A 21,241-nucleotide genomic window follows, 5' to 3' on the forward strand; every position below is an offset into this window, starting at 1 on the left:
GCCTCTCCTGGACTCCTCCCTATCTGCCTTTTCCTTGGCTGATTTGAATCTATATCCTTTTGCAGTAAAAAAACATGATCATGAATAAAACAGGTATCCTGAGTTCTGAGTCCCTCAAGCAAATCACTGAAGCAGCAGGTGAACCTGGGGACCGTCCAACGCCCTCAAGTTCTTTTGTTGTTTTTTTGCAGTTTGTTTGTTTTTTAATTATGAAAGTATGATAACACATCTACAGGAGACGTGGAAGATACAGAACAAAGTTACATATAGTTCCACTCAACTAAGTTCTGAAGATCAGTCAACAGTAGTTCATTGTGGTATTTTCCTGTTTTCCATAATTACACTACAGTTATGTAAAAGGCTAACACTACAGGAAGCTGGGTGAAAGGCATACAGAACCCTCTACTAGATTTTTGCAATCTTCTGAAAGTCTAAAGTCATTTTGAAACAAAAAGTTAAAAACAAAGAATAGGGAGACATGAGAAGGTAACTGCCAAGGCTGACTGTTAGGTACCATCTGGAATCATTTTATTGCTCTCTCCACTTGTGCACAAGTTTTTAATTTTTTGTAATAAAAAAAATTTTTTTAAACTAGAGGAGTCAATAGTTTGGTGCAACAAATTGAAAGGATCCCGTCCAAAACATACAAAGCAGAGTCAGCAACAAAGTTGATAAAGAAACCAGTGGAACACAGAAGTCACCCAACAGCAGAGGAACCTGCATTCTGCCCGCCCCCATCTCCCACCACCCCTCCCCACCCCAGCAGCAGCTGCACGACAGCGGGCCCAGGTGAGCGCCCCCAGCCCGGCGCACGCTGGCAGCTGCGAAGCCGGCAGGGCACGTGTACACTGGCCTGCCCTGCACACCCCACCCCGCCGCTGCAGTCCTGCCACAGCCAGCAGGCGTGGGGAGCCCCCATGAGGGACACCCCTTGAGTGTCCACTGTGCATCCGAGTCCCACGAATCATCTCCTACACAAGAGTACTCCTTCAAGACTGGGAGAGGCAGCAGTTTTGAAAAATACATACAGACAAACACACACAGATAAAATGAGGAGACAGAGGAACACATTCCAATCCAAAGAAGAAGATAAATCCCTGAAAAAAAAGACCTTAATAAGATGGAGGTAAACAATCTACCTGATAAACAGTTCAAAGTAATAATCATTCAGATGCTCACCAATCTCAGGAGAAAAATGGAGGAACACAGTAAGAAGCTGAACAAAGACAAAATATGACAAAGTACCAAAGAGAAGCTACAAATGAACTGAAAAACACACTGGCGGGGTTTGGCAGCAGATTGGATGAAGTAGAAAAATGAATCGGTGAGCTGGAAGACAAGGCAAAGGAAGTCATCTAGAAAGAGCAGCAAAATGAAAAATAAAGCTTAAAAAGTGAAGAGGTCTTAAAGGACTTCTAGGAAAACATCAAGTAGAATAACATTTCCATTAAAGAGGCCCCAGAAGAAGAAGAGAAAGGGCCAGAAAAAAATATTTGAAGAAATAATCGCGACAACTTCCGTAACCTGAGGAAGGAAACAGACATCCAGGTCCAGGAAGCTTAGAGATTTCCAAGGAAGAGAAACTCATAAGAACCCACCATGGCACTATACAATTAAAACGGTGAAAGTTTAGGAGACAGGAAGAATAAAAGCAGCAAGAGAAAAACAACTTACTATGTACAAGGAAAACTCCTTAAGGCTTTAGCAGATTTTTCAGCAGGAAATGTATAAGCCAGAACGGACTGTCATGGGCTGAAAGAGGGGGAAAAAAATTTCCAACCAAGAATTCTCTGCCTGGTAAGGTTATCATTCAAAATTGAAGGAAAGAGTAAAAGTTCTCCAGATACGCAAAAGCTGAAAGAGTTTACGACCACTAAACCAGCCTTACAAGAAATCTTAAAATAACTTCTTTAGGCTGAAAAGAAAAGGTACTGATTAATAAGAAAACATATGAAAGTAAAATTCTCATTGGAAAGGGTAAACATATACTAAAGGGAGGGATAAATTATTTATAAAGCAACAAACTATCAGAAAGAGAAATTAAGAAAATAATCCCATTTACAATTCCATCAAAAAGAATAAAACATCTAGGAATAAATTTAGCCAAGGAGGTAAAAGACCTATACATTGGAAACTAAAATACTGATGACACTGAAGAAGACAGAAATGAAAAAAATATTCCATGCTCATGAACTGGAATAATTAACATGGTTTAAATGTCCATACTACCCAAAGCAATCTACAGATTCAATGCAACCTCTATCAACATTCCAATGGAGCTATAGTAATCAAAACAGCACGGTTCTGGTGCAAAAACATACACACAGATTAATGGAACAGAACTGAGAGCCCAGAAATAAATCCACATATGTATGGATAATTCATTTACAACAAAGGAGCCTAGAACACACAGTGAGGTAAAGACAGTGGATTAAAGAACTGAATGTAAGACCTGAGGCCATAGAAGTCCTACAAGAAAACATAGGTGGTAAGCTTCTTAACACTGGTCTTAGTGACATTTTTGTAGAACTGACTCCAAAGGCAAGGGAAACAAAAGCAAAAATAAACAAATGGGACTATATCAAACTAAAAAACTTCTGCACAACGAAGGATAAACTGTCAACAAATTGAAAGGACACCTAACTGAATGGGAGAAGATATCTGCAAATCATATTCATCAGAGTTGTATTCATAATAGTAATTAAAAAACCCATAAAGCTCAACAACAACAAAACAACCTGGGCAAAGGACTTGAATAGACACCTTTTCACAGAAGACGCACAGCCAGCCAACAGGCACATGAAAAGATGGTCAACATTCACTGATTATTAGGGAAAGCAAAAGTGTTAGTCACTCAGGCATGTCAGGGACTGCGGCCCCCCAGGCCCCTCTGTCCGTGGAATTTCCAAGGCAAGATTACTGGAGTGGGTTGCCATTTCCTCCTCCAGGGGAATCTTCCCAACCCAGGGATCAAACCCAGGTCTCTGGCATTACAGGTAGATTCTTTATAATCTAAGCCATCAGGGAAGCCCAAAACTGGCTTATCAGGAAGGGGATTACTATAGGGAAAATTGAGATTTCACCTCACATCTGTTAGAATGACTATTATCAAAAAGACAAAAAAAATAACAAGCAACAGAGAGGATGTGGGAAAAAGGGAACCTTCGCACACTGTTGGTCGGATTGTAAATTGGTGCAGCCGCTGTGGGCAACAGCATGGAGGCTCCTCAAAAAATTAAGGCTAGGACTATCATACGATCAAGCTATTACACTTCTGGATATTTACCTGAGAAACACAAAAACACTAACTTGAAAAGACATATGCACCGCTATGTTCACTGCAGCATTATTTACAATAGCTAAGTGTCCATCAATGGATGGATGAATAATGCATATGGAGTGTATCTATATACAGTAAAATACTACTCAGTCATGAAAAGGGAAATCCTGCCATTTGTGACAACATGAAGAGACACTGAGGGTATTACATTAGGTGAAAGAAGTCAGAAGGAAAAAAGACAAATACCATATGACTTGACCCTCATGTGGAATCTAAAACAAAACAAGCAAACAAAAACAAACCTATAGATTCAGATAAGCAGTTACCAGAAGGCCAGGGGGCTGGAGGGGTGAACCAAGGGGTAAAGCGGTTCAACTGCATGGTGACTAATGGTAATTAGACTTGGGGGTGGTCATTTTGTAGTGTACAAGATGTCAAATTATAATGCCATATACCTAAAACTTACATAGTAAAATATATAAATTAAAAGAAAAACAAGAGCTTACTCTTAAAACAACCAACATGTGGAAACTATGGCAAAGAGAAATTAGATATTAATTTCCCATAGTCAGTAATAGTATAAATCCCTGGTAGAGAGCAGGCTGGAACCCAGAACTTTGCCCTCCAAACAGTAGGGTCAAGGCCACCTTCCCTGAAGCTGCCACCTTGGGTACAGCCATTGCCAACGGTAACAGGAGACCCAGGGGTCCGGCCCCCCAGTCCCAGCAGGAGCTGGTAGGTGATGTCTCAGAGTTTGGGTCCCGCTCCCCTGAGGACAGAAGCCAGGCACTACCTCGGGGGCGTGTGCAGAGCAGTGAGGCCCACTCCTGAGCAAACACTGCTCATCACAGATGGGAAAGCAGAGACCCACACGGGGAGGGCACCCCCTCAGCTCCCCGTATCTTAGAAGCCCTGCCGGGACAGGAGCCCTCGGTCTCCTGACTTCTTTTCCAACTGTGCACAAATGGGCTAAGAGAAAGTCTTTACCATCAAAAGACCTGGTTCAAAATCCAGCTCTGTAATCTACTTGCTGTGCAAACCTGGGCAAGTGACAATACCACTCCGAGCTTCTTTCCTCCCCTGCAAAATGGGGAGCAGCGTCCTACTCTGCAGGGGGGCTGTGCAGTGCAAGCGAGGGAGCCTACAGACATCCCACCGCGCTCCCCGAGGCCTGGCTCCCCTCTGGGTCCTACTCAAAGCAGTGCCCAACGCCCGCAGGTGCTCCACAGACATCCGTGCAGGGAGCAAAGGACAGGAGTGTGCAAATACTAACGCTGGGCATAAACAAGACGAGCCAAACCTCAGAGCAGGACCGTGGTTGCTCACAGGACAGAGCAATTCCTTGACTGAAGACACAGGGTCTGTCTCTTCTAAGGTCCTGGGATATTAAAGACTCGAGTTCCTGACGGGGACTGGAGCCTTCAGGAGAGGCAGCAGAAAGGCCGGGATCCCTTTGGAAACAGAGCCCGGCACACAGAGGCGTCGGCTCTGAGATTAGAGGACGGGGTCTCTGGCCGAGGCATGCGGGTGGTATAAACAGGGTGGACACATGTATGCGCGCACACACACTGTAAGAGAGGTATGGTCTTTTCTCTCAAAGCAGAAGTCATAAATGAAGAAGTGATTCGCTCTTAGAAGAGCTGAACAGAACGATATACAGCCGGCTGTGAGTAAGATGTCTAAAATGGTGGCTAGTTTCCAATCCTTTGTTCTTTTCACTTCCTGATTCTCCTTCCTCATAAGAACGTTTTGGCAGGCTAATTGCTCAGGCTTTATACCTGGACATACACAAAGAACTAAAAGGGTACGGAAAACAGTTAACATAAATGCTCCAATCAGGAATTTACGAGCCCTCATGGAGACCAATTGTTAAAAATAAAAACACAATTAGGCAATGTCCGGGAGAGACTGTAATTCTGTGGTCCTCAATCTATGAGGAGCCAGAGAAGGGAACCTGCGTCTCAGGGATAAAAATCTAGGGGGCTCCCCACTCTGTGCTTGCTTCCCAGACTTCTGTCTGGAGCGCACCCTTCTTCAGAAGTCAAGACTGCTTGCTGAGCCGTTTCAACCGTCTGTCTTATTCCTGAGACACCGTTTGAGAGCATGCCTTTGCCTTTTCAAAACATGCCCCTTGCCTTTTCAAAACCCTTGCCTTTTCAAAACATGCCCCGGTGGCACCGTGGATAAGAATCCACCTGCCAGTGCAGGGGACATAGTTTCGACCCCTGGTCTAGGGAGATCCCCCATGCCGAGGAACAACTAAGCCCCTGCACCACAACTGCTGAAGCCCATGCACCTGGAGCCCATGCTCCACAAGAGAAGCCACCACGGCCAGAAGCCTCGCCCTGCGACGAGGAGAAGCCCCTGCTAGAGGAAGCAGCCCCAACTAGATCAAGTCCACGTGCAGCGAGGAAGAGCTAGTGCAGCCAAAAAGAAGTCATTTGTTTTCAAGTTCCACAAACAAATGGGATCCAATTAAATTGATATAAACAAAATTAAGAGACAATCTATGGAATGGGTGAACATATTTGCAAACAATGCGACTGACAAGGCCTTAATTTCTAACATGTACAAACAGCTCATGCAGCTTAGTATCCAAAAAAGAAACAGCCCAATCAAAAAGTGGGCAGAAGACCTAAATAGATGTTTTTCTGAAAGACGACATACAGATGGCTAACACACTTAGAGAAATGCAAATCAAAACTACAATGAGGTACCGTCTCACACTGGTCAGAATGGCTATCAGTAAAAATTCTAAAATAATAAATGCTGCAGAGGGTGCAGACTTCCCTGGCGGCTCAGCTGGTCAAGAATCTGCCTGTAGTGTGGGAGACCGGGGTTTGATCCCGGGGTCAGGAAGATCCCCTGGGGAAGGAAATGGCAACCCACTCCAGTATTCCGCCCTGGAGAATTCCATGGACTGTATCGTTTGTGGAGTCCACTGTATAGAGTCTATGGGGAGGGTGTAGAGAAAAAGGGACCTTTCTACACTGTTGGTGGTAAACTGGTGCAGTCAGTATGCAGAACAGTTTGGCGGTTCCTTAAAAAACTAAAAATAGAATTACCATATGACTCAGCAATCCCACTTTTGGGCATATATCCAGAGAAAACTATCATTTGAAAAGATACATGTACCCCCAATATCTATAGCAGCAGTATTTACAATAACCAAGACACATAAGCAACATAAATGTCCTTTAATGAATGGATAAAGAGGATGGATATATATATATATACAATGGAATATTACTCAACCATGAAAAAGAATGAAATCATGTCATTTGCAGCAATATAGTTGGACCTAGAGATTATCATACTAAATAAATCAAAGACAAATGTCATATGACATCACTCATATGGGGAGGCAAAAAAAATGTTACAAATGTACTTGGAAAACACTCACAAACACAGAAGACAAACTTAGAGTTGCCAAAAAGGAAAGAGGGGGAGGGATAAATTAGGAGTATGGGACTAACATCAACACATTATTATGAATGAAATATATAACCAATAAGGGCTTGCTGTATAGCACAAAGGACTGTATTCAGTATCGTTTAGTAACCAACAACAGAAAAGAATCTGAACACAATATCTACATCTATACACAGAAAGATATACATATATTTAAAACAGAATCACTTTGCTATAATCTGAAACACAACATTGAAAATCAACTATACTTCAATTAAAACATTACATCAAGGCAGAAAAAAACCAAGCAGAAAAGAGTCAATAAACATTACCAAATAAAAAAAAGAGAGCGCCCAAACTCCAGAGTCCTTTCAAGTAGGGCCGTGCCCTTGGGGTAGAGAATCCTGGTGGATCCAGCCAACCTTGTTTATTTACTCATCCACCAAGTACTTACTAATGTCAAAGAATGTTCAAACTACTGCACAGTTGCACTGATCTCACACGCTAATGAAGTAATGCTCAAAATTTTCCAAGCGAGGCTTCAACAGTACGTGAACTGAGAACTTTCAGATGTTCAAGCTGGATTTAGAAAAGGCAGAGGAACCAGAGGTCAAATTGCCAACATCCGTTGGATCATCAAAAAAGCAAGAGAGTTCCATAAAAGCATCTACTTCTGCTTTATTGACTAGGCCAAAGCCTTTCACTGTGTGGATCACAATAAACTGTGGAAAATTCTGAAAGCCATGGCAATACCAGACCACCTGACCTGCCTCCTGAGAAATCTGTATGCAGGTCAAGAAGCAACAGCTAGAACTGGACATGGAATAACAGACTGATTTCAAGTCAGGAAAGGAGTATGTCAAGACTGTATATTGTCACCCTGCTTATTTAACTTATATGCAGAGTACATCATGAGAAATGCTGGGCTGGAAGAAGCACAAGCTGGAATCAAGATTGCTGGGAGAAATATCAATAACTTCAGATATGCAGATGACACCACCCTTATGGCAGAAAGCAAAGAAGAACTAAAAAGCCTCTTGATGGAAGTGAAAGAGGAGAATGAAAAAGTTGGCTTAAAGCTCAACACTCAGAAAACTAAGATCATGGAATCCAGTCCCACCACTTCATGGTAAAGAACTGGGAAAACAATGGAAACAGTGAGAGACTTTATTTTGGGGGGGTCCAAAATCGCTGCAGATGGTGACTGCAGTCATGAAATTAAAAGACGCTTGCTCCTTGGAAGAAAACCTATGCCCAACTTAGACAGCATATTAAAAAGCATAGACATTACTTTGCCAACAAAGGTTCACCTAGTCAAAGCTATGGTTTTTCCAGTAGTCATGTACGAATGTGATTGTTGGACTATCAAGAAAGCTGAGCACCGAAGAATTGATGCTTTTGAACTGTGGTGTTGGAGAAGACTCTTGAGAGTCCCTTGGACTGCAAGGAGATCCAACCAGTCAATCCTCAAGGAATTCAGTCCTGAATATTCACTGCAAGGACTGATGCTGAAGCTGAAACTCCAATATTTTGGCCCCCTGATGTGAAGAAGTGACTCATTGAAAAAGACTTTGATGCCAGGAAAGACTGAAGGCAGGAGGAGAAGGGGATGACAGAGGATGAGATGGTTGGATGGCATCACGGACTCGACGGACATGAGTTTGGGCAAGCTCTGGGAGTTGGCGATGGACAGGGAAGCCTGGCGTGCTGCAGTCCATGGGGTTGCAGACAGTTGGGCACGACTGAGCTACTGAACTGAACTGAAGTACTTGCTAAGCACCTAGCCGGGGGCAGGCGCTGGGCTGCAGCTGGGACTGCGTTCAGGACCAAGAGCAGAGCAGACACAGTCCTTGCTTTCAGTGATACTTCAGACAAAAACCAGTAATGAAAGAAAAAGCAGCCACCTCTCATACCAAGGGGGTGGCGTCTGTTTCCGCCACCACTTGTCACACCAAACATGAGGTTTCCCAACCCAGCAACAACCAATTCTCTGATTCCCAACACTGGATGTCCAAACATTTCAATTCAAATTGCCTCTGGGAGTTAGTGCAGACCCTACAGGCACAGGACTCAGTCCCGTGAGACTGCCCCTGCTACCGACAACAACTGCAGATGCCAGGGGGCACCAGGACTTCAGACCTACCAGCTATACGTAAATTCAGGGGTTCCCGTGACCCCCTCCCAGAGGTTCAATAACCTGCCAGAATGACTCACAGAATTCAGGAAACCACCTGAGTTGCATTTGCGGGTTTATTACAGGGGACCCAGTTCAGGAACAGCCACTGTGGGGGTGGGGGAAGGACAAGATGAGGCTGGGGGCAGGATGAGGCGAGGCGGGGGTGGGGGGCAGGACGAGGCGGGGGGGCAGGACGGGGCAGGACGAGGCAGGGGGGCCACGCTCCCAGCACCTCCATGTGCTCACCAGCTCAGAAGCCCCCTGAAGCCCACTGTTGTAGGGGTTTTTACCAAGGCTTCATAATGCAGGTATAAATGATTGTATCATGGACCACTGGTGACTGCTTCAGTCTCCAGCATCTCTCCCAGCCAGGAGGTTAGAGGGGGTGGCGGGAAGGACTGCGAGCCCCAGCCCCAGCGTTATTAAGGCCCGGTCTGTCTGGCAGCAATGCCCCCCACCCAACCCGAAGCTGTGTGCAGGCCCGCAGCCAGGATACAAAAGACAATCCTATCACTCAGGAGATGACAAGGATTTTTAGGAGCTCTTTGCCAGGAACCAAGGGCAAAGACTGAATCTATAACTTTTATTATACCATAAGGCGCCAAAGCTTGGAGCTAAGAAAGCAAGCCCAGGAGCTTCTAATCCAGACTAGGGTGACTTCCCAAAAGAGTGTGACACTGTGGTGAGCCGAAAACCAAGAACTAGATGGGCAAATCAGGAACGTCCTGGGAACAGCGGCAGCAGCAAGAGAGGGCAAGGAGACCTTAAGTTCGAAAAGTTATAAGTTCATTAGAAGCGGCTGTGAGTATCCAGCTAGGCATACCTGCCTATTCCTAATGGGATTCTCTGTCCCTGCAGCAGCCCCCTGACTCCAGCCTGGAAGCTTCCCAAGGGCAGGGCCCTAGTATAGTTTTGTTTTCTGTGGCTTGCGCTTCCTGCTCTGCCCAGCACTCAGACCACCGTGGAGTCTAAAAAATAAATACTGACAAATAACCGAATCTGCGCATCCCATACAAGCCGAACCTTCACACATGCGTGCGCGCATGCGTGCTAAGTCGCTTCAGTCGTGTTTGACTCTTTGCGACCCCATGAACTGGAGTCCGCCAGGCTCCTCATTCTACGTGATTCTCCAGGCAAGAATACTGGAGTGCATTGCCATGCCCTCCTCCAGGGGGTCTTCCCAACCCAGGGATCAAACCCATGTCCTTACAACTTCTGCATTGGCAGGAAGTTTCCTTACCACTAGTGCCACCTGGCAAGCCCAATATGGCACATGCAGAGCAACTAAGCCTGTGTGCCCCAACTACTGTGCCCAAGCACCCTAGAGCCTGTGCTTGGAAACAAGAGACGCCTCCGCAGTGAGAAGCCCAGGCACCAAAGCTGGAGAGTGGCCCCCACTCCCCACAACTCGACAAAGCCCAGGAAGCAAGAAAGTCCCAGCATGGCCAAAAATAAAGAGCTTTTTAAATTTATTTTAAAAAAAGAAAGAGCTTTCCTTCATATCCTGTGAGTTACAGTTAAGGGCAAGGACTTACAGAAGTGGTGCCCCAAGAGGCACGCCTCCAGGATTTGAGCCCTGGTCTCTTGACTCCGGGTGGGACCTGTGGTGGTTTTTTTTTGTTTTTTTTGTTTTTTTTTTTTTACACAGAGTGAAACTGTGCATTTGACCACGACCAGGTTCTGGGAGGCTGCCGGATGGGCAGCGAGAGGAAGGGGAAGACAGAGGCTCAGAGGCCGGCGCTCACTGAGGTGCTGCGCCAGCCTGGTGCTAAGCTATCTGTCCCCCTTCACACCCTCTGAGCCACCCTCCAGGGCAGACCCGGGCCAGGCACAGCCCGGCCACACCCAGCAGAGGGAGGCGGGCAGCTGGGAGCTGGGAGCCTGCCAACCAGCGCCTTCTGTCATCTGTGGTCCAGCCCCTCCCGGGGAGGAGACAGGGGCCGGCCGAGCCGCGCTGAAAGGCCTGGGCCACGGCCAGGGAGGTCAGGCCAGGCCTACCGTGCAGGCACTGGACAGAGGTGAGTCAGGGCACCGGAGGGCGTGGGACTGACCCTGAGTCCGTTCTTCCCCGGGCCGCCTGCTCCTGGACGCTCCCTGGGAGCCAGGTATGAGCGCCACAGCTAGAATGTGACTGAGATCCCGGCCCTGTACTGAAAGTCTAACTTGAAGTAGGTAGAGACAGCAACAAACAAAACAAAACAGTAAATGAGCAAATTATCTTGTATGTTACGATAAGGGAAGAAGAGGAAACCAGAGCAGGGTGATGGGGGAGGCTGGAGGAGGGGTGTGGGCGATTAAAGACGGCAGTCAGGTAGGCCTCGCTGACAAGGTGGCACAGACCAAGGACCTGCCCAGGGAGGCAGGGAGCAGTGAGGACATCGGGCAAGAATGTTCTGGGTGGAGGACACAGCCCTGGCCTCTGGAGGGGTGAGGGGGTGAGGCCGCATGCAGCAGTTAGAGTGCAGGAGAAAGTGGCAGAGGGGACGGGCCAGGCCCTGAGGCCTTGTGGGGATCCAGGCGGCAGATGCCGGGTTCTTTGAAGCTTTGGGGCCCTCTTGTCTGCACCCTGCGACACTCCCCACACCTCCACTCAGGGGTATCAGTTTGTCAGTCTGTGCATGAACCCCATTGGACACAGGTGACTGTGTGACCTTACAAAGTCTCCTCTCTTCCCGAGGCACCTGCCCTCTCTAGTAAACAGTGATAATAACAGAGTATCTGCAGGGCTGTGAACAAGAGTGGGAATCAACACAGAGGCCACCTGCGGGAAAGCTTCACAGCATGCCTCCTGTGAGCTAGGTTCTGGGGACCCCAGAAAAGCAGCACTGGCCGCCCAGGCACTCACACTTTGGGAGAGGGACATCTGAATGAATAAGGAATCCTTCCTGATTGTCGACTCTAATAGCAGCCAGGGGGGTGGGGACTGAAAGGGGGCCCGGTTCTTCCAGGGGGCCCAGCCATCAGGGAGGTGGAGAGGGTGGCCCTGGAGACTGGGGCTCACCAGGAACATGGGGGAAAGAGCAGGGGGCAAAGGGCAGGGGGGGCGGGGGAGGAGGCGTGGATACGGGGCAAGGGGCATGTGGGTGAGAGGTGGTGAGATGCAGAGAGCACGGACTCCAGTCCACAAACAGTGAGCACCCGAAGCCAGACTGCCAGCAGGGGAGGCAAGCAGGTGACTCCAGGGTCAGAGCTCACCCTGGCTGAGGGGAGAGCGGGCGAGAGGCGCTGAGACCACAGGTGCGAGGCGAGGGCGGCACAGGTGGTTCGCAGAGGGGATGGGCAGTCGTAACAACTGGGGCTGACAGACTCAACATGGGGGCTGTCCTGCTGTGGGGGAACAGGGGCTGTAAGAGGCCGAGGGGGTGCTGTGAAGGATGCAGGGTCCACCGTGGCTGTGGGGGACTCCCGGGTTTGGGGGCAACACGTCACAGCCAAGAGGCAAGCTTCCTCCCTCAGCTCCACAGTACCCCTCTCCAGGCTCAGAGGGATGGGCCAGCTGAGCCTGGGACCTAGGGGAGCCGGTGAATGGGGTCACCGGCCCCCCCCCCGGTGAGATGCGGCTGTAGCATCAGCAGAGCATGTGCTCTGTGGCCAGACACCACCCAGCTCCTGGTCAGCTCCAGCACTGTGGCTAGAGCCCACACACCTCACCTCCCTCAGGTGAATTTTCTTCATGCGTGACCTTCACGGATGCTTTCTGAGAATGCCCCGCCCCGCAGGCAGTGCTTACAACACTAGCTGCAATGGCAGAACCCCAGGTGTGTCCTCAGACCCGGCCGGAACCTCGGCGAGGACGCAGCTGACGGCAGCACTGTGTGCTGAGCAGTCACCGCAGGCCGGCCGGCCGGCGCCCAGCACCCGGCCCAGGGCCCCGGGGACGGGGTGCGGGAGGAGGGGCCCGCGAGCGCGTCTTGGGACGTGCCTTCCTCCCAAGCAGGCTGAGCTGACACTCGGCCCTGAGCAGTTCGTGCTGCACACAGCTTCTCAGCGCAGTCCACGGCTCAGAACAGCTGGGCTGGAAGTCTCTCTCCTCGGATGCCAGGCAGAGCCGGGCGATGGCGGGCAGTCCAGGGCCCCGAGTGTCAGCGGGGGACGCCCGGAGCAGGAGCATGCACCCCGACATAGAGAGCGAGAGGCACTCGCCGTCCTTCAATGTGGAGGAACTCACCAACATCCTTGATGGAGACGCCCAGAACACCGCACTCCGGAGGAAAGTGGGTAAGAGCAGGCTGGGGAACGGAGCTCCGGCTGTGTGCCCACCACGCGCATTTCTTGGAAGGAAAGTCCCTTCATAGCAGTCCCACCTTCAAATGGGCTTCCCAGGTGGCCCGGGTGGTAAAGAACCCGCCTGCCAGTGTGGGAGATGTGGGAGACACAGGTTCGGTCCCTGGGTAGGGAAGATCCCCTGGAGGAGGGTGTGGCAACCCACTCCAGCATTCTTGCCTGGAGAATCCCCAGGGACAGAGGAGCCTGGCAGGCTACAGTCCATGGGGTCGCAGAGTTGGACACTCTCTGAAGCGACTTAGCACACAGTATACATCTTCAAATAACAAATGCTACTCTCAAAATTCCACTATTAGAGATTCGTCCCTTTGGACTATGAAGGAAGCTTTAACATGTCAGTATTCCCTGAGGTCCTTATTCTTCCACGGCATAGCTTCGCAGCCTTGGGTGAGTCGCTTCCCCATCTCAGGACCTCACTGACTGCATCTGGAAACTGACAGGGGCGTCTGACTTCCTTTCCACACTCATGAGGCAAGTGGATGGGAAGATGCGAAGGTACCAGGAACCTCACCCAGAACACTAAGCTCTCTGTTCTCTGCCTCTCTCACAGAAAGCATCATCCACGGTGAACCAGAGCTTAGCCTGAAGGATAATTACTTCATGACCCAGAATGAACGTTACGAAGCTGCCGTTAAGAAGAAATTCCACATCCTCATGCTAGCACACCGCCTGGGCTGGTCCGAAGGCAGTCGTGAATTACAATACGCTTCCAGGTGCTCACTCCCAGAGCGCCCCCACCAGAGACGAATCCACCTGGGGTCACCCAGAAAACCCACCCCATGAGCTACATTCCCCAGCAAAGATACTGGCTGTTGATATTGTGCAGTCACTCAGTCGTGTCTGACTCTTTGCGACTCCACGGACTGCAGCACACCAGGCTTCCCTGTCCTTCACCCATCTCCTGGAGTTTGCTCAAACCCCTGTCCATTGAGTCAGTGATGCCATACAACCATCTCATCCTCTGTCACCCCTTTCTCCTCCTGCTCTCAAACTTTCCCAGCATCAGGGTCTTTTCCAGTGAGTCGGCTCTTATACCAAAGGTACTGTTTCCTGGGAAACCAGGGTTAGGTGCCCCTTCTCTCCTGCCCCCTGCCAGCCTGAGGTTACCGGGGCCTTTTTCTCTGCTGGGCTGTTCAACCACTGTGTCTCTCCCCTGCAGAAGTGTTTCTGGAGATCTGGGCTTCGGGATACACCAGGTCTTCCAGAAAACCATCAGGAGCCTGGGCTCAGAGGAGCAGATTGCAAAGTGGGACCCACTCTGCAGCAAGTTCCAGATCCTGGGGACATACGCCCAGACAGAGATGGGGCATGGTGAGTCGAGGCCGCTGCGTGCAGCGTTCAGGCGGGGCCCTGTGCAGTACCCGAGGGCCCATGTCCATCTCGGTGGTCACGGGCTGATACACTGCCAAGATGTCACAGCAGGTGGTGGTGTAAAGGTCCTCAGGAGGGGCTGCTTTTTTTCTAATTTACATGAACATGTTGTATGAGCTAGTGGTGGCACAAGTCCTTCCTACTGGAAATGTCAGCCACTGCCCCCTACCGTGGGCTGGCCATGTGTCCCCCGCAGAGCCCACCAGTGAAGGGAGAGACAAGCCGGGGAACACACTGGAGTGGGAGTGTACCCCACTCCACACTGGCTGGTGCCTGGGAGCTCCAGCGACACCCAGACGCTGCTAGCCTGGCGGACTCCCGCCCTGGCCCAGAGTCTAACTACCCACCTTGATTCCCAGGGACGTATCTTCAGGGCCTGGAGACTGAAGCCACCTACGACGCAGCCACACAGGAGTTTGTGGTGCATAGCCCCACGATGACGGCCATCAAATGGTGGCCTGGGGACCGTGAGTATGCCCCCTCATCCCCCAAGGACAGCAGAATAGCACTGATGGTGATGGCCAGCAGACCTCAGACGGAGTCACTGTTCTAGGCTGATGACGTTGGGCAAGTCCCTTCCCAAAGCCCCAGGTTCTTACGTGGTAGAACATTTGGGATATGAAAACTTTCATCACTGAGTGGCTAAGAAGCCACTGGAGGCACCTGGAAACAGCTGAGGAAACGGACCCCGACCTTGGGGATGAAGGGCAAGGCCTCTCTCGTGTACGCTGCCACCCTACACACACTTGGCCCAGTCCCAAGAGAGAGAGAGACAGAGAGACAGAGAGAGACAGAGACACAGAGAGACAGAGACAGAGAGAGACAGAGACAGAGAGACAAAGAGAGACAGAGAGAGACAGAGACAGAGAGAGAGAGACAGAAAGAGAGACAGAGAGAGAGAGACAGAAAGAGAGACAGAGAGACAGAGAGAGACAGAGACACAGAGAGACAAAGAGAGACAGAGAGACAAAGAGAGAGACAGAGAGAGAGAGAGACAGAGAGAGAGAGAGAGACAGAGAGAGACAGAGAGACAGAGACAGAGAGAGAGACAGAGAGGGACAGAGAGAGAGAGAGAGAGACAGAGAGAGAGAGACAAAGACACAGAGAGAGAGAGACAGAGAGAGAGAGAGAGACAGAGACAGAGAGGGACAGAGAGAGACAGAGACAGAGAGAGGTGAGGCAGCAGAGAGGGAGAAAGATGGAGAGGAGAGACCACTGGAGAGAGGGAGGCCAGAGAACTAAGACAGCAGCGACCACTGACAAATCTGCAGGGAAGGAGGAACCCTGAAACCAGGCAGGTCCAGCTCCGAGCTCTGCCCCCTTCAGGTCAGTGCCCTCGGGCGCAGCCCTCTGTTCTCTCAGCCTCAGCTTCCTTCTCTGGAAAATGGGACTTGGGCACACTGCCTGCAAAGACTGAAAATGCTGGTATCTGAGCCACTATTATTAGATTGATGGCACACAGGGTCATTAATAGGTTTTTGAGGAACCGAGGAAGAAAAAGTGTGCTTATGTCACAACGCCTTTTGCAAGTCACGGCCAGATTTGTTTGGCTCTTTGGGGCTAGCTCCCTCTCTTTGTGATCAGTGACTCTTTGAGGTCTCAAAGGTGCCCACCTGCTGGGGTGGAGCAGCAAGGCACACATCTCCCTGTGATTTGGGACCCGTGTTCCCACCACAGATCCTTACATACGTTCCCCTCGCAGCCATGATGTAAAAATCCTGCCCCCTGATTCCAAAGAAAATAACCAAGCGCGTGTACTTCAGTCAGGAGGCTGTGGCAGGACCAAGTTTTAAAAGATGCCAAGCTCTCCCAGATTGCTCCCTTCAGAGCCTTTCCATTAAAATCCATAGCTTTTGTCAAGCTTTGCCTTTAGAAGAAAGAGCAGCTGGAAGGGATGGAGGGCAATGGTCCCCCTTAAGAGCTCCATCAGCCTTCCTCCTTTCCCGAGCCCATGGGGACCCTGCATACTGCAGGGTGGCTGCTATACAAACCGAACGTTTAGACAGAGCCCTCTGTACCCCCAGCCACCAACTCTCCATAAATCCCTCCAATCCCATCCATTCTAGAGCGAGACACTCACACCAAAGTTCTTGGGGTGGTTCCAGTCATCTCCAAGGATGAGTGGAGGCCGTATAAATTGAGGGGTATCCTGACTGAGCACCCCTCAGTTTCTCTGGCTCCACCAACTCCACGACCTGGGACCCACCAGGCTGATCTGGTCCCCAAGCTTCTGAACATGCTGCTCCCTCTGCCTTGCACTCTGGCCCGTGTGCCTCCCCTGGAAAATACTCTATGCCCTCCAGCCTCCCCGACCCACGCCCTCCGAGGCAGATCAAACAAAGCCCCACTCCAGCCTCACAGAGCATCCCCCACCCCCACGCCACCACACTGGTCCTCCTCACAGACCGGGCCCTCCTCCACGGTCCCGATGGGGAGGTTTGGCCTGCTCCTCTGTAACATGCGGGGTCACGCTGGGTTTCTCCCCTCTCTGCCCGCAGTGGGACGGTCAGCCACCCATGCCCTGGTCCAGGCCCAGCTGATCTGCTCCGGAGCCCGGCAGGGCATGCACGCCTTTATCGTCCCCATCCGGAGCCTCGACGACCACAGTCCGCTGCCAGGTAAGCTCCTGCTCCCCTAGGACCCCTGCCAGGAGACCCCACCAGGCCTCCCTGTCCTGGGCCCCAGAGGTCCATGGGGGAAACTGGGGCCTATCTCCTTTGGGCAGGGACCAGTCCAGTTGCACAGACCTGGTGCTAACCGGCTGGGTGGATACAAGCAAGATTCAGCACCTGAACTCAGCCTGCTCACCTGCAAACAGCTGTGATGACCCCAACACCATGGGCGGCTGTGAGGCTCGGATAAGTCAGCCTCGTCCGAGGCTGTGTGCTACCTGACATGTAAGCCCTGAACTGACGGCCACCCCACCTCCGTCTCCTCCTAGGGATCACCATTGGGGACATTGGGCCCAAGATGGACTTTGAACACACGGATAATGGCTTCCTCAAACTGGACCACGTGCGCATCCCCAGGGAGAACATGCTGAATCGCTTCGCAAAGGTGGGTGCTGGGGAGGATGCAAGCCTGCATTGCCTGCGAGGGGGCAGACACACCCCACGGAATGCTGCTGCTGCCCCTGGGTCCTTCTCTAGGATTGGGTTTGGGGCACCCCTCCCTGAGGGGCTCTGGTGTCCCGCAGACCTCAGTAAAGTCCCAGTTCTGGAGCCGTGTGATCTTGGGCAAGTCACTTGGCCTCTCTGAACCTGAGTAAATGCTCCCCGCACGGGGAGGCAGAGCGGTCACGGGGCAGGGTTGCAGGGCCATGTGAGGAAAAGAGGGACAGGCTGAGGATGGTGTGCGCATGCACCTCCAGCACAGCCTGCACACAAATCTCCAACAGGCACAGCCAAGTGCCGGAGGAAGTTCTGGCGGGGGGGTCCCCACTTTGCCAGGCAGGACCATGGACACGCGGGAAGCTGTGGCTTGTGGGGAGGTCTGGGGTGTCCCGGGGAGGAGCTGTGAGCCGAGGCATGTGGGCAGTGGGTATGGAGCAGCAAGTGCAGGCGAGTTTCCGTTTAACAATGCTTCACCAGCACACCGCGGCTGGTGCTGGCCGGGTCTACTCCGGGTGAGCAGCCAGAGAAAGGCAGTGTCTACAGCGCAGGGAGGCCCGCCGTTTGGGCGCCGGAAGGCTGGGGAGCCCCAGCTCAGACCCACTGTCTACCAGGTCCTGCCAGATGGCGCCTACGTCAAGCTGGGAGTACCGCAGAGCAACTACCTCAGCATGGTGGTGGTGCGTGTGGAAGTCCTGCTGGGCGAGGTCATCCCGCTGCTGCAGAAGGCCTGCATCATTGCCATCCGCTACTCCGTCGTTCGCCGCCAGTCCCGCCTCCGGCCCAGGCAAGGGGCGCCCAGCGGAGCCACCACAGCGGGGCCCCCCGATCCCACAGTGTCTGCCCCCTGACCCCAGCCCTCCGCCAGAGTGGGGTGCCAGGAGCACACCTGACCCGCCTCGTGCACACACTGTCGCCTGGGCCTGGCCCATCCGTCTGTGGGGTCTCCATCTGGCTCCCTGGAATCCCGCTGACCAGCCGGCCCCACTGTATCTGGCGGTCAGAGTCTGGCCCCGCACCACCCGAGTGGGCCGGTCTGTCCACATGGGTCCCCTGTGGCCGTGCCAGGCTGAGTGTCGGCTGAAGGGCTGGGCGCCACGCTGTGGGTGAGCACGCTCCGGAGGTGGTTCTGTCAGCTGTGAATGCTTGTGCCTAGAAAAGCCCGCTGTCACATCTGGGCTGGAGATGGTTCTGTCTGGTTGTGACTGTCAGCTGCTGGCTGTGGTATGCCCACATCTAGATCTTCTGTTGTCTGTGGTTGTGTCGGGCTAATACTGTCTACTCCATGGCAGTGAAGGGCTGACTATAGCCTCTGCTTTTTTTTTTTTTTTTTTTTTTTAATGATTTGCCCTCATTTTTTTCATTTTAAAAGTAGCAAGTTAAAAAAAAAAAAAAAGGAGCAGGTAATTCACAGGAGAAAAACATAAGTTTTTCTGCTTTAATGTGCGTATGTGTACAAAGGCATGTTCCCTCATGCATGCAGGCACATACACACACGCAGTTATCAAATTCACCAGAAAAAAATATAGAACTGCCCATTACATTTCAATTTTCGGTAGACAAAGAATTTTCTAGAATAAACATGTCCCACATGGGCACACACCCAGGCTGCAGCAAACTGGAGTCTGGGCCTAGGGGGCTGCAGTGTGAGCTCAGGGGGAGAGGCTGGGCTGGGCACGGCACAGCTGACTGAGCTCGTGGGGCAGAGACAGGCGGGGGTCAGGGCAGCTCTCGCCCCGACTCCACTGAACGACCCTGGGCAAGCCCTCTGCCCTCTCTGGGCCCACTTCCTCACTTGCAAAGGGAAGAGCAAGACGACCAGGGCCAGGACACGAGGACGTCTGGTCCAAGAATCTGGTGGCATTTCACACCATGGGCTCAAGGACCCACAGCTGGCTCACGCAGAGGGGACTGAGGGCCAAGGCCAGGCAGGCCTGGGGCCACCCCCCACTCGGCTGCTCGCGAGCTGCAGGACCTCAGCCTGGCCGCCCAGCCCCGCCGCCCCTCGGCGTCCCCATCTACTCACGGGCCTGACAAGAACGCGCTTCCAGGGTGCTGAGGCACGCCAGGCCCTCAGCCCAGGGTCCTTCACTGGCAAGCCCAAGGCCCCTCGGCCAGCCTGGCTGCAGAATCCTGGGCTGAGGGAGTCGTCTCTGGGGACAGGCGAGCTGGGAGGATGGTATTGCCGGTGGTGTCCTGCTGGAGCCCAGGTTTATGAGCTGCAGAAATGCCCTGAGGATGCTTCTAACAGTGCATGTCCAGGGGAGGGGCTGCCGGCCCGAAGAGCAGACACCAGGTTTCACCCCATCCCCCACGGGAAGCCTCTCATGGTCACACTTTTTTTCAAGTAGTTACCTACCGTGGGCCCCAAATGCTGACCAGAGCCCCAAGCGCTGGGGACACAGTAATGCATGAGGCAGGAGAAATCACTACCTCAGAATTGCATCAAGCCCACGTTCACAACCTCAGCGTTACTGACTAGGTTTCACAGTATTTCCCAGCACACAGCACGTGAAGCTGGACAGTGAAAGGTCAAGGGTCACATAACCCAGGCTTCAGGGCCACAAGCCCTCACCTAAATCCTTGAGACCGGGTATGCTGGTATTCAGAACTTGCCAGTTTTCGCAGGTACATATACTGTAATTCTGTAAACTTCCACAAGGGGCAGCAGCCACCAGCAAACATGTCAGCATTTCCACAGTGAAACGTTCGATGTTCATGTGAGATAGGTCAGGTCTGGCAGTGAGTCATCAACAACTGTCCCTTTTTAAGGCTTTTATGGCCTTGGGGATGCGGGAAGGTGGGTGGGGCAGGTAGCAACCCTCTAAATCTGCTTTCCTTTCCCTCAGCGACCCGGAGGCGAAGGTCCTAGACTACCAGACGCAGCAGCAGAAACTCTTCCCTCCGCTGGCCATGGCCTACGCGTTCCATTTTGTGGGCAACCACCTCCTGGAGTTCTTCCACCGCTCCTACAGCTTCATTCTGAACAGAGACTTCACACTCCTGCCTGAGGTACCTGCTTCCTGGGGGGGCAGAAGCTGCGACCGTGGCTGAAACTGTCCTCTCCCGGGACACAGCCCCAGTCCTGCTCCCCCGGGACACAGCCCCAGTCCTGCCCGCCCTGGGCTCTTTCTGCCTGCCCCCCCCCCACCACACAGATTTTCAACATCCCAGCCCACCCCCCCGCCCCGGGTGAACCATATTCTGACATAGAAATCCTCCCAGGTCTGGCCCCCAGGAAGCTCTAAATATGTTAGATGAAGTAATCACGGACAGTGTACAGAACACAGGGGACAGTCCCTGGTGTGTCTCTGAAACCCAGAAAGCTCTGAAAACCAAAAGCCATGTAGAACTCACTGGGTGGCACAGTTTGACCGGAATTGCCCAGATTTATCCCACTCGCTGTGAATACATTTTGCAGCAGAAATACCAGTACATCAATCAGATCACTAAGGTGCCCCTGGGCTCCTCTAGGTGTATATTTAATCCACCTTAAATGCTGTTTTACCTTTCTAAAATTCGAAAAATATTCTGATTCCAAAAACACATCTGGCCCCAAAGCCCTCTCAGATAAAGGACTGTGGACATACACACACACTAAGATTTAGT

At 51.6% G+C, this 21,241-nt stretch overlaps 1 protein-coding gene across 8 annotated transcripts in view; it reads left to right on the forward strand.

Moving 5' to 3' along the window:
• The first annotated feature begins 10,740 nt into the window (after window positions 1-10,740).
• The window catches only part of ACOX2 (acyl-CoA oxidase 2), a 28,756-nt gene continuing 18,255 nt past the window's right edge, over window positions 10,741-21,241 (forward strand). The window contains exons 1-9 of one of the 8 annotated variants that reach the window (XM_061128208.1): window positions 10,741-10,885; window positions 12,910-13,085; window positions 13,702-13,864; window positions 14,311-14,462; window positions 14,882-14,989; window positions 17,021-17,140; window positions 17,464-17,579; window positions 18,247-18,419; window positions 20,482-20,644. In XM_061128208.1, coding sequence (XP_060984191.1) covers window positions 12,923-13,085; window positions 13,702-13,864; window positions 14,311-14,462; window positions 14,882-14,989; window positions 17,021-17,140; window positions 17,464-17,579; window positions 18,247-18,419; window positions 20,482-20,644 — 1,158 coding nt within the window. In that variant the 5' untranslated portion in view covers window positions 10,741-10,885; window positions 12,910-12,922. Of the gene's footprint in view, window positions 10,886-11,968; window positions 12,105-12,801; window positions 13,086-13,701; window positions 13,865-14,310; window positions 14,463-14,881; window positions 14,990-17,020; window positions 17,141-17,463; window positions 17,580-18,246; window positions 18,420-20,481; window positions 20,645-21,241 lie in introns of those variants that run through there. The other 7 variants (XM_061128209.1, XM_061128211.1, XM_061128212.1 and 4 more) reach the window with 7 other exon arrangements.

Source organism: Dama dama, chromosome 24 (genome assembly GCF_033118175.1).
Source record: "Dama dama isolate Ldn47 chromosome 24, ASM3311817v1, whole genome shotgun sequence".
NCBI lineage: Eukaryota > Metazoa > Chordata > Mammalia > Artiodactyla > Cervidae > Dama > Dama dama.